The sequence below is a fragment of the Limulus polyphemus genome, unplaced genomic scaffold (assembly GCF_000517525.1).
Source record: "Limulus polyphemus unplaced genomic scaffold, Limulus_polyphemus-2.1.2 Scaffold598, whole genome shotgun sequence".
In the NCBI taxonomy this organism is placed as follows: domain Eukaryota; kingdom Metazoa; phylum Arthropoda; class Merostomata; order Xiphosura; family Limulidae; genus Limulus; species Limulus polyphemus.
The window spans coordinates 98,500-116,215 of NW_013666208.1; the positions used below are offsets into that span (position 1 = coordinate 98,500).

At 32.7% G+C, this 17,716-nt stretch overlaps 1 protein-coding gene across 2 annotated transcripts in view; it reads left to right on the top strand.

Annotated features, from left to right (window-relative positions):
- Positions 1-17,716, top strand: part of LOC106459365 (SEC14-like protein 3) — a 63,385-nt gene that overhangs the window by 26,200 nt on the left and 19,469 nt on the right. For both annotated transcript variants that reach the window (XM_022385839.1, XM_022385838.1), the window contains 4 exons: positions 6,001-6,095; positions 7,792-7,870; positions 10,791-10,871; positions 11,776-11,862. In XM_022385839.1, coding sequence (XP_022241547.1) covers positions 6,001-6,095; positions 7,792-7,870; positions 10,791-10,871; positions 11,776-11,862 — 342 coding nt within the window. The remainder of the gene's footprint in view (positions 1-6,000; positions 6,096-7,791; positions 7,871-10,790; positions 10,872-11,775; positions 11,863-17,716) is intronic.

A 17,716-nucleotide genomic window follows, 5' to 3' on the forward strand; every position in this document is an offset into this window, starting at 1 on the left:
ATGTGAATATGACTGAAAAATTTCATTTTTTCTGAAAAGGTGGTGTCTATTTACTTGTGACCACGCTGTGTACTTTACAATAACAATGTTAGATCACAGACTTGACAAACATACTGAAATAGCTTTTAACTACTATATTATAAACATCTTATGATATAAAATACTGGACTAGCGTTCATACAAAGTTTTAGACATTATGTCCACATTACTATTTCAGTTAGAGTTTGTATTTTTATTGGTGTAACATTATGTGAAAACAAACTCTGAATTTATCACGAGACATCGTACTAAGGTCTTATCACTACATGAATAAACGAATAACGAATTCAATGAAACTAAACATCTAACATACTACTTCTTGTTCATTTCAGTTCATTATGTAAAATTGTTATTATAGTTTATAAACGAAAATGTTAGTGTACAATTCTTGTATTTTGCTTAGTTCTTAATACTTTACAACAAAAACGTTTAAACTCACTATTTAACAAGATTAAACTGTGCCTAACACACAGCAATTGGTCAAAATTGCAGACATTGATAATTCACTAACAACTTAATTCTACTTCTTTTAGACAAAAGATCAAATGCCAGATAATTATATGTCTAGTTTAATTTTTTATGATAAATTACATCCCATGAATATCAGTTTCTAAAAAGTGTGTTTTAACAACTAATACAAGTCTCCATTTATATTTCTTATACAAAACTCATGTTTCATCATACTCCAATATGCTATCATTAATGTATGTAAGCAAAATCACACATAGTGAAACATGTATTAACAAACTTCTTGATACACTAATATATTATTTGCCTAAACATCTTAGTTTATAAAATACTTACATACAGCCCAATGTAATAATACCTACGGTATACACTTGTTCTATCATGTTATTAGACAAATAGAATAAGTCACTATAAATTGAAACATAAGGGACATTCCACCTCAAAATGATTTCGAGCTGATATGATCATAGAAAGTTTTTCTCTCATTTAGAAATTCTACAAAACATATGATGCACTTGAAATTCGTAACTACTTAGACTACCCGCAATCGTGCTGAAACATTAGATTTTTTTCCCTTCCATTATCTAGGGCTTAACACTGACGTGTTTTCACCATAGGCTAATATGCTATCATCAATATGTGTAAGTAAAAATCACAGACTTGTCAAGTATCACACACACTGGAACATTTATTAATGAAACTTTAAGCTAGATACAGACGACTTTATCCAAGATTTATCACAAATAATGTGCATACATTCTACGTTTCAAACTTTTAAGAACAAAATCTGTAAAAAGTCTTGACAAAATATTTAAATTTTGTTGTTTCTTACGATAAAAGATATGATCAACACGAATAGACGATTGTTTCACATTTTATAAATACACATTTACTGTTTATTATTACAGAATATACTTCACATTCAAAATAAATTGTATGCAAGTCTAATAATGAAGAAGAGATTTTGTTTTGTATGCCACCAAACTTGACAGTCGGTAAAATACGAATTTATCTATTCTTCCATTTTAAAAACGACACAGAAAGCCAAATGTACATTCATGACATCGCAAAATTTGAGGTACATTAGGCAGTTACTGTTTTCTGTTTTTAATCTACAACTCACATATTTGTAGATTAACACTACTATACATGATCTAACTTCTTCAAGATGTAATTGTTCAGATACCTAAAGAAATAACAGTATCATCCATCTTACAATTTGGGTTCTATTCTTCAAATTTATCTGAGGGACAAATTCTGATGATGTTCTTTGATATTTAGGAATAACACAAACTCAAACATGTATGGATTATAAAATGGTGGTTTGCCAAGATTAAATTGACTTTCATACAAGTCTAGTACATTTCAGTTAGTCAACAATACTTGTATACTTTCTATGCAGTTACTCTCCTACTGACCTTTGTTCCTTAGTCATATGGCAGTCAATGACCTCGACTTGAGAATCAACCTGTTCTATTGTCATGCAATACTTGAACATAGTGCAAAGAAGAACTAACATATTTTGTCTGATATATAACAACAAAGACTGTAACTGTAAAAATTAGATTCTTCACACATAGATATTGAGAATCTGTTGGAGAATGTGTTAAATAATGTGATCCTACATCACTCTATCACTGAGACAATTAGTACCATAGTGAGCATTTTCAATACAGTGATATACTTGTAAGTTCTGTAATCTCATGACAAAAGGTGTGGCCTTTGAGAAAAGACAAGTCAGATTATAAATAGCATTCATATAAATTCACATAAATACCATATCAGATATTCACTCAAAATGATTAGATTTATCTCCAGAGAGTGCTGGTGAAAGACCATGCTTATTATTATTATTAAATTCATATTATTCCTACATTATAACATAATAATAGAATTTTAGTTTTACATTTTAAACGTCAATGAAATAGTTATAGTAAAGTTCATTCTGGTAACAGAAATAAGATAGTTATCACACAGTTCTCCCTTAAGTTTAAGTCATAAAAAACAAAAAACCTATGTTCTTATATTAAGGAGCCAACAGGGTATAGTTGGAATTAGAGAATGTTATCTACTTTTGAACTACTTTTGTGATCATCGATAAAAAAACGTTCTTTTGATGGAAGATAAGTGTACAATACGGAGCCTCTTGCTACTGTAGAGTCTGTTTTTGTCAGTGAAAGGAAAAAAAATAAGAGACCCATGTTTGATGTCAGCCTCGAGGTCTCATGTCAAGACTGTCAGTCAAAAAACTTATGTTCAATCTATACTAAACATATAACGACTTTCTTGAATTATGGGAATGTATGAATACATAACAATAAGACTGATAGTTTTTGCTTACTGATCATTTACTACGGGTTTCCAATGAGGAGAAATGTAACAGCATCTGGACTGTGCACACTTTGCAACACACACAATTGTTGATGGGACCTTTTTGCCTAATATCAGAGTTTGTTCTTATGTTATATGGTGACACGTCTTTACTACAATGTATTAAAATGTCTCATGAAAAATTCAGTATTCTGTAATGATAAACAGCATATATGTTGAATTTATAAAAAGTGAAAAAATAATCACATGATTTATAATTAAAAGTCCTTTTAAGATTATGACTGTAAACTCTTTTATGATAATTTATGAAAAAAATGTATTTGATGCTTTGGTGAACTATAAAGATTAATTGTTATAGTGTAATGCAATATTTAATTTGTCAATAAATATTTAATATTTACATTTGAATCATAAAGAGGTAAAACTTTAGTTTCGTACATATCATTACAACTCAGAAATATATTTTACCAAAAAGGTGTATGTAATTTTCTATTTCCAGACATTTACTTTCAATGCTTTTGACCTTTTATTCTGCCAGTTTTAAGAGGATACTGGTTGTTTGGGCACATGACGGCCTCTCCTGCCCTTTGTATTTCCTAACAACCAAAGTTTGTCAATGCCATTTGAGTTGGACTTCTTAGACTGTACTAGTGTGAGTTAGAAATCTGTGCAAGATGATTATCTTGCAATTTTTTTACTTATGCATAAAGAAAGTTCGTTTATAAGCTGTACTCTAAAACTACCAAGATTTATGCATAAAGCTCCAAACTAGCAAGAAATAAGCTTTAGACAAAAATGTGTGAAAATATGTACAGAAAGGTAAGAATAGTGGTAGTTAAATATAACTATCTATTTAGATCCTTTAAACTTTAGCAGAACGAATCAATTTATAAAGCTAAACATAAAACGGTTGTACATTATTTAGAGATTTTAAATAAGTACCCTTTTAAGGATGATAATTGTAAAATGTATGTTATGCAAATTAAATATAGAAGCAAAACTATACTACAGTGTGTTAAATGTGTACTAACTCATTAAAAACATGATCAGCAATATTAACTGTCTCATTCAATATTTATAAAAACGAAACATTAGATGTGGTAAATATTTTTCAGCAGAGTGTTAAATGTGTTAATAACACTATCCACCTACAGAAACGTGTAATACAGTTAAATGTATAAATAAAAACTATGAATAAAAGTTGAGACAAGTTGAAACCTGTTTGCAATTCTATGGAAGTATAGTAACACTGTTTACCTACAGAAACAACATCCACCTTTGTAATGCAAATAAATTTATAAATGAAAACTACAATAAAATGAGATATTTTGTCATGAACATTTTAAATGTTATGATAATCCACTAAAATAATATAAATAATAGATTTACATTTCTAGGACGTATAATTAAATCTGGACATTGATAACATAATCACAAGTTGAGACACATTGAGACACCCTATGATCAGATCATCATCCTATTGAACTATCCATTTATAAAACCATTTCCCACTCTAGCAACACTAGTTTTAATAACACAATTTGCCATCCACCTATAGGTCCTTATTTAGTAACACAATACACTTAGTAGCACCATCCACCTTTGTAAAACACATGCAATACAGTTAAGTATATAAATGACAACTATAAACGTAAGTTAAGACAAGTTGAAATCTGTATGCAGTCCTACAAAAGTATAGTAATACTGTCTGCCTATAGAAACACCAACAGTATATAGAACCTTGTTAACACTGTCTGCCTATACAAACACTACCCTTAGTAACACCATCTGCCTAAAGAACCTTGTTAACACTGTCTGCCTATACAAACACTACCCTTAGTAACACCATCTGCCTAAAGAACCTTAGTAAAACTGTCCATCTATAGAACCTTAGTAACACCATCTGCCTATAGAAACAACATCTGCCTTTGTAAAACACACACAATATGCCTAGTAAAATCATCCATCTATAGGACCTTAGTAACACTGTCTGCCTGTAGTGACAGACCCTCTGGTATTGATCTATGATATCACTCCTCTCTAAATTAGCCGCGACCTCTGGTACCACTTCATGGAACTATGACTCCTAGTAACATGAACTCTGTTGAACAATATTCGAACTATGATATCATGTGACATATCAGAACAATACACTCTCTGGCAGCAGACAACTTCAGTCGTCAAATGTTATGGCAGCCTAGCAACGTGCCCCTAGCAATGCGCTCTCTGGTTCCACTTCATAGAACTATGACATTATAGTATCTATCTTCACCCCTCCCCTCAGGCAGCCAATCAGGCGGGTGCATCGCGGGTCATGCCCTAACTACTTACGTCTCCATTACACCGTATGGAAGGAAGCGATTGATAACCGCGGAGTTGTATGGAAGCACGCAGATGACAACCATCTCTGAAATTATTACTGTCACACACACACACAGTACATCAGTTGAAACATGACTGCAGGTCAAATGTAAAATACTCATCTTGCACTTTAGAGCAAATTCCTTTTTTTAAATTTCTTTTATTAAACTAAAAAAAATGTATGTAATGAAAATCCACGCTGTTTCAATTAATTACACAGGCCTGCGATGGTTTTATTGTACATGTTCTTCAGTAATTCCTGTATACGCTGAATCCGAAAATAATATCCATTTTTCTCCATCATGTACAAATTTTTCACAAACCGTCATAACGCAATACATAAAAGAAAGACCATAATACGTAGTTTTTGAGTCTGTAGTTTTGAGACTAAAAGATTTAGATTTCGCAAAAAAAAAGAATGAATGATGATGTATATTCATTTGACATTAATGTTCTTCCCATTTGACATTAATGTTCTTCCCATTTGACATTAATGTTCTTCCCTTTTCCTCAGTTTGATTGTATTTTTATTAACAAGTATAATAATAATAAAGAATTTTCATTATGGTAAACAAAATAATAATTTGATCTAAGTAAGAGTTTTTTCTCTTCTCTTCCTTACGTGATAGAAAAAAAAAGTTATTTTCGAAACCTGCGTAGCTGAATCATGGAAAATCCGTTATTACAACCAAAACAACTTTCATGAAGTTTAAATTCGCAGGCCTGTGTTATCTAAGTTAGCTAATAAACAACCTAAGGATATGGAATTACTAAAATAATTATTTTTTGTATACTTAACAGGACTTTTCCATTCAGTGAAAAAGTCAGAATTTATCAAACATTTTGTTCATCTGTTAGAGAAAAGCGAAGTGGATATGAAGGATCAGAGTGAAAAAGTATGCCTTTTTTAAGTATAAGTTTAACACGTTATTGTAACAATCTAAATATATATATTCTGAATCACTTTGAAACATTTTTTTATAATTGAGGTATAAGAAATTTTCTCAGTTTGTTAATAGTAACTGTGTAAAATGTGATCGGATTAGGGCCGATTTTCACGCGCACGGTGAAACCCAAAATCTACACATTTATGGTTGGGTGAGGGTTTGCAATCTTTCTGATTGCTCTTGTCTTATTTGTATTGTTATACTTTACAAAACTGATGAAATAACAAACCGATTGGCTCTACGTAACTAAAATATACAACCAAGATTTAATTATACAGTCTAATGTAAATTTACGAAACGCTTTCTCTAAATAATCACCTACACTAATCTACATATACAGGGTGCCCAAGAATTTTGGAAACACTTTTGAAGTATAACACCGGGAGAAACGTTTAACATAGAGACATGCGGTTTGTTGCACATGCATGAATAATGTTTCATAAAAGGTTTTGAGAGACAGCCTGAAAGCGAATTTCTGGGCAACAATCGCTCATAATAAAATGTCAGTGGTCTGTTCTTTCTTGTAGCGGCAATTGGGCCTGGCATGGTCTAGAGGTTAGAACGTTGGACTCGCAATCTGTGGGTCGCGAGATCAATCCTCTTCACCGAACGTGCTCGCCCTTTCAGCTGTGGGCACATTACAATGTATCGATCAATCCCACTGTAAATGAAATATCCCAAGAGTTGGCGGTGAATGGTTAATTAGCTGCTTACCCTCTAGTCTTTCACTACAGAATTAGATATCTCTCGAGTAACTTTGCGTGAAATTCATCAAAACAGAGGCAACGTACCTTAACATGTTACAGAATTTTGCCACATTTGGAAACATTATAACTTAACCTGTTATTCCAGCAGGACGCTACCCCTACACGATGCTACAAATATGGATAAACTGTATTAATGTATTCAAGAAGCCTTCACAAAGGTTACCCATGCAATGTTGCAAAACGTTTGGTAGGAGATTGGACAGACTGGACATTTTGCACGTAATTCGTGCTGCACACGTTGAACTGTGGTCAATTTATGTTGTAAAAAAACATTACGTTTGCACGTGCAACAAACTGTGTGTCTCTGTGTTAAACTCTTGGACAATATATACTGTGTACTGTTTTGGAAGTTACCAGAAAAGGACTTGTGTAGATTTATATAAAACATTTATAAAATATAATGTATTTCATAAATATGATACATTTTCTGTATAGTAGAAGAATACCAGAAAGTTTCTCCACATTATTATTCATACTTTTAAATAAATATATTGAGAACAAAGATAAAATTATGGCTTATTCGATGATTTAGGTAGTGTATTCATGATGAAATAAAGTTAATAATGGGCGACGAATGACATAAACGGATATCAGAACTTTATCCTAAAGTTCCAATGAAGAAGGCCATAGTGACGACGTTTCGAAAGTCTTCTGTCCCAAAAACTTATGAAAACGTCGTTGTATTAGCCTTCCTTAATCTAACCATTTCTGTAATATCTGTGTAAGTCAGTTGACGCCAGTTTTTACCTTTGTTTCACAAATAACAGTGTTTGTGTAACACATATTATATAGATATTAAATTATCGTAAAGTTGTTGGTGACTGATGATGAGCCTTTGGATAATGTTTTTGTTTATTTTATTGTTGTTTGTTTTTCAGCTTGGAAAGGTAATTGAAATGCACAGCGTTATATTTGACATGGAAAACTTTACTATGAAGCAACTAGCCTGGAAACCAGGTGAAGTTTAGTTTTATGACGTCATTGTAGATATGTCATCAAATTGTAATGAAGCACATTTAATTTATGATCTAAGCTAAAGTAGCCCAAGTCAGATAAGCAATAAAATCAAGATAATTCAATGCTTATATCAACTTAAGTTAGGTCCGACTGTTAAAATTTGTAAAAGTTAACTCTAGATCTGACAATTTAAGTCCAAGCTGTGAAATCAAAATTTAGATTAGGCTACTAAAATCACATCAGCAAACTCGTTTCTTTAAATAGTGTTGGTATTTTCAAATTTAGCGACACCATGTGCGCACTTGGGCTAAATGGTGAGATAAGAGACCCCCATGGTTCAGGTTTATCCGTACTTAAGTTTGAACTAATGGACAGTTAAAGCACTTATCGCCGCAAGGTCTTTCTCCAACTTTGAGCCGAGTAACAGGACTTACTGTCATTCTTAAAATCAGTTACATCTAAAAGTATGGAACGTGTTCAGCACCATCACCATAGGTACGTTGAACCTTCCTACACGTTAACTACAAGGCTACGCATTTTTCTATTCTTTAGATTGTCTATTAACGTAATAAGCACCGTTTAGTAAGTTGTTCTTGGTACTAGAGATTTCTTTTCTAGAAAAGAATGTTTACAGTACGAATTTGATATTTTCCCGTCATTTTCAAATTATAATCTCAGAAGATTGTACACTGTGTGGACAATATAAAAGTATGCGGCGTTTTACACTATATCGCTTATGTCAAGCCCATAGCATTTTACATCATGTCGCTTATGGCAAGCACCTAGCATTTTACACTATGTCGCTTATGTCAAGCACCCAGTGTTTTATATTATGTGACTTAAGTTAAGCACTATTGCGTATACCCAGTCGCTTGTGTTCATGCGCACAGCGAAGGAGAAGGCTTGGGAGTTCGAGCTCTCCATAAACTTTTAAAATCTGTGCAATAAATATATACTACTAATAAAAGTCATAATTAGAAAGCTGGATAATTATCTCTAATCTGAAATACTTTAAGATAATAAGAAATACACTTATTGTTGTTATTCGCTCAGTAACCATTATAATATAACCGAAAGACATTTATCAACTACAATATATCACTCCATAAACAAGATCCTGATTGCACGCTTATTTATGTTAATCACTTTACTAAGACGTACACCATGTCTCTTGTTTTAAAGCTCTTTACTGAGAATTATATCATGGCACTTATATTAAGCACTTTATTGAGCGGTGTACAATGTCGCTTACGTCAAGCACTTTAATGAGTACTATATATGTCGCTTATGCTAAGCACAAACTATATTTTATATACTGAGGCTTATTTTAAGCACCTTGCAATTCTATATCGCGCCATTTAGGTTAAACGCAGCGTTCTGTACCGCGACGCATATGTTACGAACTTTACGGAGTTCTATGTTATGTCACTTGGGTTACACAACTTGCAGTTTTATACTATGTCGCTTAAGTCAAGCTCCTTAACAGGACTTAACATTCATCTCATTCCAAAAAACAATTATGCAAATAGCAAACACTCTTCTGTAAAAGTTCAAAACATGAAAAATAATTAAATAAAAATAGCCTTGATTATGTCACTCGAAAATATATGTTTCCTAAAATCTTTGACTTTTCTGTTCTACTCCGCGTACACGCTCCAAATAGAAAGAAAGACACGTCTTGGAATGAGTTTACATAAAACGGATCATTTGATCCGGTACACCTATGTTATAAGTAGACTTAACTAGATTTTTATATACATTTTGGTGCACATTTTTTGCAGTTTTAATCTTACTTATGAAACGTAAACGGAAGATAAACTGACACTAGAGTAAGTAAACCTTCTGAAAGATTGCGCAGTTGGTTTTGGATATTCGCGCAAAGCTACAAGAAGTGTTTAAGTTAACTGTCACTAATTTTGAGCTGATAAACCAGAGCGAAGGCATTACCCACCTCCAAATCTTGGGCTACACTAATCGAATAGTAAGCCTTGATCTTTAATCTTATAACACAACCACAAACTGAGGAATGTATTTTATTATTATTATTATTTATTTATTTATTGCTTAACGGGATGCAAATAATAATAAACCTTCATATACGATGTCCTGCACGCTGACCCAGTCCAAGACTGTGCAAAGTTTGTGGCTTATTATTTATTAACTGACTTGTTTCTAATAAGTGTTACTATATATTATTTCTTGAAGTATTACGCTATATTATTCGTCCATTAATATTGCTTTGTTTCAATTTTAGTAAGCGGAAGTACATGTGCACCACTAGTATATATTAATGAGGGTAAATGTAAAAAATGGTTACATTGATGAAGCTGCGGGTGAATGGTGTAATGTCATTCGTTAAGAAAATAATTGTTCATGTCATTTTTTGAGTTGTAATATACAACTTCTGGCTATTTGTACTTGAATCGGCTGAATTTTAATATTTACAATAATTATTTGTTTCTTGATTATTCTTGCTTTCATAAAATTAGCCAACTTACAAGCTGGTGAAACTGTTGTTTTATCAAATTCAATAGTGTTCCGACCACTACTGTGTTTGTTGTACCCCAACCTCCTTGAAGAGCTCAGGATTGCACGAAACGCGTTGTTGGCAATAGATATGACGAATATAGTGTGGTTGAAATACTCTCATTATACACTCTTCTAAGTTCTTGAAAATTCCTAAGGGGCTAAATGAAGAAAGTAGTGTTAAAAATATAATAGGCCTAATGCTAATGACAAGTATAATTAATAAAGAATTGTGGATTTCAATGAAATAGATATTCAAAATTATCTTTTAATCGTCTTACTTTGAACGAAGTAGTAGAATTCATGAAATACAAACCATGAAAAAATAGTTTGTGAAATATCGCCTTATTGGTTAATATATCTCTAATACAATTTTCTGATTGGTTACTTACAGCCGTTGACATGATTACACAGTTGGTGGCAATATGTGAAGACAATTATCCTGAACGACTTAAGAAAATTTATGTGATTAATGGTAAGAATTTTCAGGTTTATGTGTAAAGAAAGCTCAAAAATTTGTTTTATATACAGAATAATGTACTTTAGGGAAACCTGCAAAAAGGATTAGAAGAGAGAAAACGAAAAAAAAAACTATTACCAATAACTTATCATAACTAAAGAAGAAGGAAAGAAAATGATCACGGAAAATTTTGCAAACTTTATGCCAGAACTTGAAAATACAACAAATCATAATATACTTTTTACTCTTAAGATATTACTATAAAATACATTTTGTATATAGCAACCAAAATTCGACCGCTTCAGGTAAGATTACAACTGTAAATTGAGGCCAAAAATGTTATTATATTTCTCGCAAAATATCACTACAAATTACATTTAGAATACAAAAAACAAAATACGACTACCTTAAGGAAAAGTATAATTGTAAATTTGGCAAAATATTTTTTTATCTTAGATTATTGTTAAAAAATAACATTTCCAACCAACCCCCCTCACAGTGGTTCAGTAGTAAGCTTGAGAGTTTATAACGCTAAAATTCTAGGTTTGATACCAACGGTGGGTACATCACAGACAGTCCATTCTACAGCTTTGTGTTTGATTACAAACATACAATAAAACAACTAAAATACGACTTCTTCAGGAAAATTATAATTGTAAGTTCTGACAAAAATATAGATTCTGCTATTAAAGTGTCACTAAAAAGTTACTCTTACAAAGCTGTCACTAGAGTAAGGATTTTGAATCACATTCTGGGCCTCTTTCAATTACAGACTCCCCAGTTTGATAGAAAACACTTTTTACTACTGGCGATTTAAAGGCTGCTAACATAAAGTAAACGTACTTGTTTTAAACATATTTATAATTCATAATGCTTATAAAAATATTAATTAGCACAACAATTTCTCATTTTCCAACAGCTTCGAAGATATTTCCTTTAGCCTACGCACTTGTAAAACCTGTGCTGAGTGAAGAAACTGCGAAAAAAGTACATGTCTATGTAAAAGGTAAGAACTTTATCAATTATTAATTAAACTTGACAGTAATTTAGTTTGAACGAAGAGAACGCTACAAGAAGTTGCGGGTTCTTCCCAACAGGGGTGCTAAGGAACAATCGTTCCCCTTCGTCCCGCACAGGTGATGTATTTGATGAAGATTTAGTTCCACATATGTTGTATTAAAGTTCTAGCGTGACTGAGATAACTCAAGATGTCAAAGAAGAGCCATGAATGCTGAGACAATAAAACTCTGATGCATACAGCCGATAAGTGGAGGTTAGGTCAGCTGAAGAAATGGTTCGTGGTTGGTGGTGTGGGCAGCAGTGGTAGATTCCCCCTGGCTGAAGGAGCACGAAAGCAGTTACCCTGTCGTGTGTTCTTCTGTGCTAACGTTTTTGTTGTTTTTTTTTTTACTTGAAGGAGAGAGATGATTAGCACTTAGCTTCAGCTTAAAGCTACTGACCATCTGGTACTTTAAACACCTTCGGTATGAGGCAGCATAGGGGCCGCCACAGTTGACACATCTTGTAGACTCTCTGGCTTTGGGGTACTTGGGGATGGAGTGAAGATCTCTGCATCTGTTTATCCCTGGTTCTGATTAGTGGAATGGCTGCATGTGGCTTCAACCAATAGTAGCCATAGGTTACTTACCTTTAATCCTAAATCTGTTTATTGAAGGCTTTATTGTATTGAAGTAGAAAGATTCTTTAATTTTTCTTGTCGTCTAAAATTTGTCGATGACTCTAGTTTTATCACAGTTTATTTCGTGTCCAGTTGACATGGTGTGCTCTGAAATGGCTGAATTTTGTTTTTTCATGAGTATTGTACTGTCTTTATCTTTTTTTATTCTTCCAATGGTTCGTTGCAGGAACATGAAATTTCACAAATTTCATTTTTTGTGTTTTTTCATAAGTGCGCTTCTGTTTAATATTCAATGGAATGTATTTTATTATCTTGTAAGATTTCTAATGGGTGTCTATGTTGAACTTTTCGCCTATGCGCTTGAGTTTTTACTGAAATTTTGTATGTATGGGAGGGAAATAGTAGTAGTGGTGCTCTTCTTATCTTATCTTTCTGTTGTGGTCCTTTCTCGGGGAGTTTTTGATGAAGGTAGAGGTGTAATCATTCTGTTTAAAACACTGTGATCTTTTAGCATTCTATTTTCTTGGATGTCTCACCGTAAACGTTTTCTGCTCAAGATCCTACCAGTGGATGATGTTGACTAGAACCCTTCCCTCTAATCTCACACTTCTAAATTAAGGACAGCGAGCACAGATAGCCCTCGAGTAGCTTGGCACAAACAGTTTGAAATGCACTACGTCACGAGTTTTGTTTCAGTTTTAAAATACATCATGTTTCTGTCTCAGTTATAGCGAGAACTTGAAAATATACTCATTGTTTACTTGAAAGTATATACCAACTAAAAAACAAACAGTCAAATGTCCAAAAATTGACCAGTTCAGAAAGGTATTTAACAAAAAAACACTCTGTCACAGCTGTAAAAAAAACAAAAATCATTATTTTTGACATATTTGAAATCATGTATATTGTATATTAGGGTTATTTGTTATCATTTCGGAAAATAAAAAATAAGCAGTATGAGATCCCAGTTATTATATGCCATTTTCAAATGAAAAAAATTAAAGTTAATTCTGCGAAAGGACTAGATTTAACATTAAATTGGTTAAGTGAAAATAAATGTCAGGAGCGTGATTCGAACCTAAAACCTCTGGCTAATAGGGTCATTGCTCTACCACTGGGCTATCTAAAAGTAAAATCTGTCATCGCCAATGCCCACTTATAGAGCTTTCTACTAAGAGTATGATCACCATACAAGATATATGTATGAAAACCAAATAACAAGAGGATTCGTCGGATACTGTTTTACGGAGCAGTGCGTGTATTTGCTCTGCATTTCATAGAATCTTTACGCACAAAAACAACAAAAAAAGACAACGACAAACACCAACAAAACTGAAAATAAATTTGCAAACATTCACAATCTATATTAAAAACAAAGTCAAGTTTAACAATTAGACATGTGGTTGTGCTCGACTGGAGAGAGACAGAGCTTTACTTATACTCTCAGATGCCTGGAAGAATCTCTGTGTTCTATGAGAACCTCTCTATAGGTAACACTCTATTGAATCTATATCATAAGTGTGATCTGGAAAATAGACATGTCCAAAGCTGAATCCAAAAAATGTGATATCTGTTAAAATCTATCTATCTCTAAAATATAGAAAAAAGTATCTCAAACAAAGAATACATAATATATACAAAGTTATTTTCCTTCTAGGGGAACGAACCATCCATGTCACTTAGGATCACTTTAATGTCACAAATGAGTGTCACACACTTGATTTATCACATGGTCAGTTATCACTATTTCTATCTATATAATCTTTCATGCTATAGCAATATCTTCTTATGGAAAATACATGCAATATTCTTGGTGACTCATTCAGTCGAATGAATATTCAAGACAAGAGAATCTTAGTAGGTCCTTTCACCAATGTTCTATATTTTAAAAAAATACTTGAAATCAGGGCCAGATTTAGAACCTTGAGGCTTCATGCAATACTGTGAAGCTGGAGGCTCTCTTCCTAAGGTAATTCAAAGGTCCTATAAAAATCGAAAAATGATTCATTTTTGAAGCACTTTATCAAGGGGTTGCTGTTGCATGTATTTTTAGGCCTGGAGCCACTAACTCAGAAGTTCCAGCCTGATATTTGAACATATTAACATTGGGATCACTCTATCTCTCCTCCAACTAAATACTGTTTTATTTGAACATGAATAAAACTATAACTTTTATTCTGTCAGGACATACAGCTCTTTAAATGTATTTTACGTGCTTTTGAGGATGCAAAATCATTGATACAATCGCCATATGGCATCTTTCTTGAAACTTAATCCTTTGGGGAAATCTGAGCAAGACCATTTAAATATTCCTGGGACATGGTAGACCTCAAATAGTTTTTATCAGCTTCAAACGTGAGAAAGTTATTTCACCCGAGGCATCTGCTGCAGGCACAGTCAACAGTAAATACAAAGCAGCAGTCAAGTTGGGACACAAATTACTATATTTTCTTTGAAGATATAGCTAAGAGCCTGAAGTGAAGAGGCATTGCGTGGTAGTGCTTTAATTGCACATGATACTTCTAAATGTAAATCATAAGAATCAATGTCCACCATTTTGTTTCCAATCCTCACACAACTAGCTTGTAGTGTGTTCTGATCTGATGTCATTTTCATATCAGTGATAGAACAGAGAAAGCCAAAGACATCATAGAAAGTTTGCATTTGAGAAAATCGCTTAGTTATGCTATTTAGAGCAACATCAATAAGTATGAAGAAAAGGTTTTGTGTTATCTGACTTATTTACTTTCATAATAAAAAATCTGCTCTTTCTTTCTTTTTTTATGTGTTTCGACTCCCATAGCTTCAGAAATCTTTCTACCATCAATCTGGGCCTTTAAAAACTGTTCTATTTTCTTGCAGAAACATGTGGATAGCTTCAATTTCCTTACAGAGAACGTCAATGCTTGTTTCAGGACTCTGAAATAACTTGCTTGTCCAATTGACTTGTTATAAGACATCATGCCAAATTACCACAGAGATGGTGAACTTCGGCGAAACAATGTCATTGCTCAAATTTGATGCATCCGAGGCAATAGTTCCATCTTATTGTCAATTTCATAACTGTTCAATGTGTTCAAAGTATCACCCAATTCTCACAGATGGTATCACAAAACGCCTTCAATTCTACTTTCCCAACATGTGTCTGATACCCTTTTTAAAATTGAACGAGCTACATGCTCCTTTAAAATTGCCCAATGCTGCTGCACTGAGCTACTGGAAATGGCATGTAGTCCCTCTAATATGCCAAAAAAAGAAAACTCAAGTCTTGCACTGTTGACTTTGCAGCATCTAATATTTCAACAGATTTAGTGTGTGACTTGCACAGGGCTTATACATTGCTTTGTTATTGATGTCAAACAGCCTTTTCTGAACACCTTTATTGATATGCTTTGTATTGAAGTCATTATCGTAAAACTGGCCTCTGCAGTTGTTAATATCAATGTTTTATTTTTTTATATCAAGCAAAAAATTTCCAACAATTATTTTACCACTGGAGTCTTCAATGGTGATAAATCCGATAAAATGTTTGGAAACACGAGCACCATCTGATATACTATTGTTTATTATTGTTGTCAACATATGTCTAAAAAAGTGTAGCCTTCAAAGATTTATGGAAAAAAATGGTATGTGTTTTTATTCTATAATAATGTTTAAACATATTTATTTATATAGTGGATAACAGTACATTTGTTAAAATCCTATGGGCAGTCGTTAAGTAATGGTAATTAAATCTAGACATTGATCATATGTTGAAGTGTAGTGTCCACCCTTGTAAAACTCATGCAAGATAAAACTATATAGTATCATGAGTAAAATGAAATATTTTGTCAAACATAAAGTCAAACTAGTGAAAGTGTAAAATTTAATTAATGCATGATATCGTCATTTTTAGGATTATTTACATATAAATTATCAAGAAATTTAAATAACTAATGAATTAGTGTTAAAAGTCATTTTTAGGACAATTTAATTATAAATGATTTAACAAACAAATGAATTAATGTTAAGCGCCCTTTTTATGATGATTTAATTGTAAATAATTCAATTAACTAATGAATTAGTGTTGAGCTTCCTTTTTAGGGCAATTTAGTTATAAATAATTTAATAAACAAATGAATTAGTGTCAAGCATTCTTTTAGGGCGATTTAATTATAAATGATTTAATAAACTAATGAATTAATGTTAAGCGCCCTTTTTATGATGATTTAATTGTAAATAATTCAATTAACTAATGAATTAGTGTTGAGCTTCCTTTTTAGGACAATTTAGTTATAAATAATTTAATTAATTAACGAATTAGTGTTAAATGTCCTTTTTAGGACATATAAATGGTCAGGAAATGTATGGAACTAATAAGTTAGTATTAAGTGTCCTTTTTAGGATGATTTGATTAACTAATATATTAGTGATTTAAACTAATTAAAGTCATGTTGAGACACACATCATGTGCATCATTGTATATGACGTCATGGCCACCTGTCATGGCGGTCTCTGTTTTCATAGAATTATTACGTCATAGCCATCTGTCTGGTATCGAACTATACTTTTAACCGTTTTTGGAACTTTGACGTGATGTTCGCCTGTCATGGCGGCCGAGCAAAGCGCCCTGTCATGACAATTTATGGAACTATGACGTCATCGTCTTTTGATGGCATAATCCCCTCCCTTCTCAAGTCCGACACACGTGTGGCGCCCTATAATGGCGTTTCTTGCAAGTGGCGGGGTAACTACTAATGTTGCAATTTTTTTACTGTAATACCTAGTATGTGTGGGCGCGAAAGGGTTAAAATAAATCTTAAAATAAAAAATACAAGTCAATGTTGATGGATTACTTTGCAGATATTAATCGGAAAAATCTCAATATTTGGTTATCTTAATTTATTTCTCAATGTATACAAATGTGAAAATTTGATATGATTTTTTTCAATGTGTTTGGAAATTTATCGTGGGCTTCTGGACAGTTCCCTGTAATCTCCTATATTTATAGTACTGAATTGAAGCCCCATTCTTTGGGGTTCAAGGGCCCCCATGCAATTACAAAGGTTATACCCTCTATAAATCCGGCACTGCCAGAAATTTGAAAAATTTATCTTGTAACCAAGAGAATACAAAGTATTAGGTCGTCAAGAAATTAATGTCGCTTTCTTTAGATGAAAAAAACCCGAACAACTTATATTTCAAACAAAACATTTATTAAATAAAATAGTCCCCATTATTA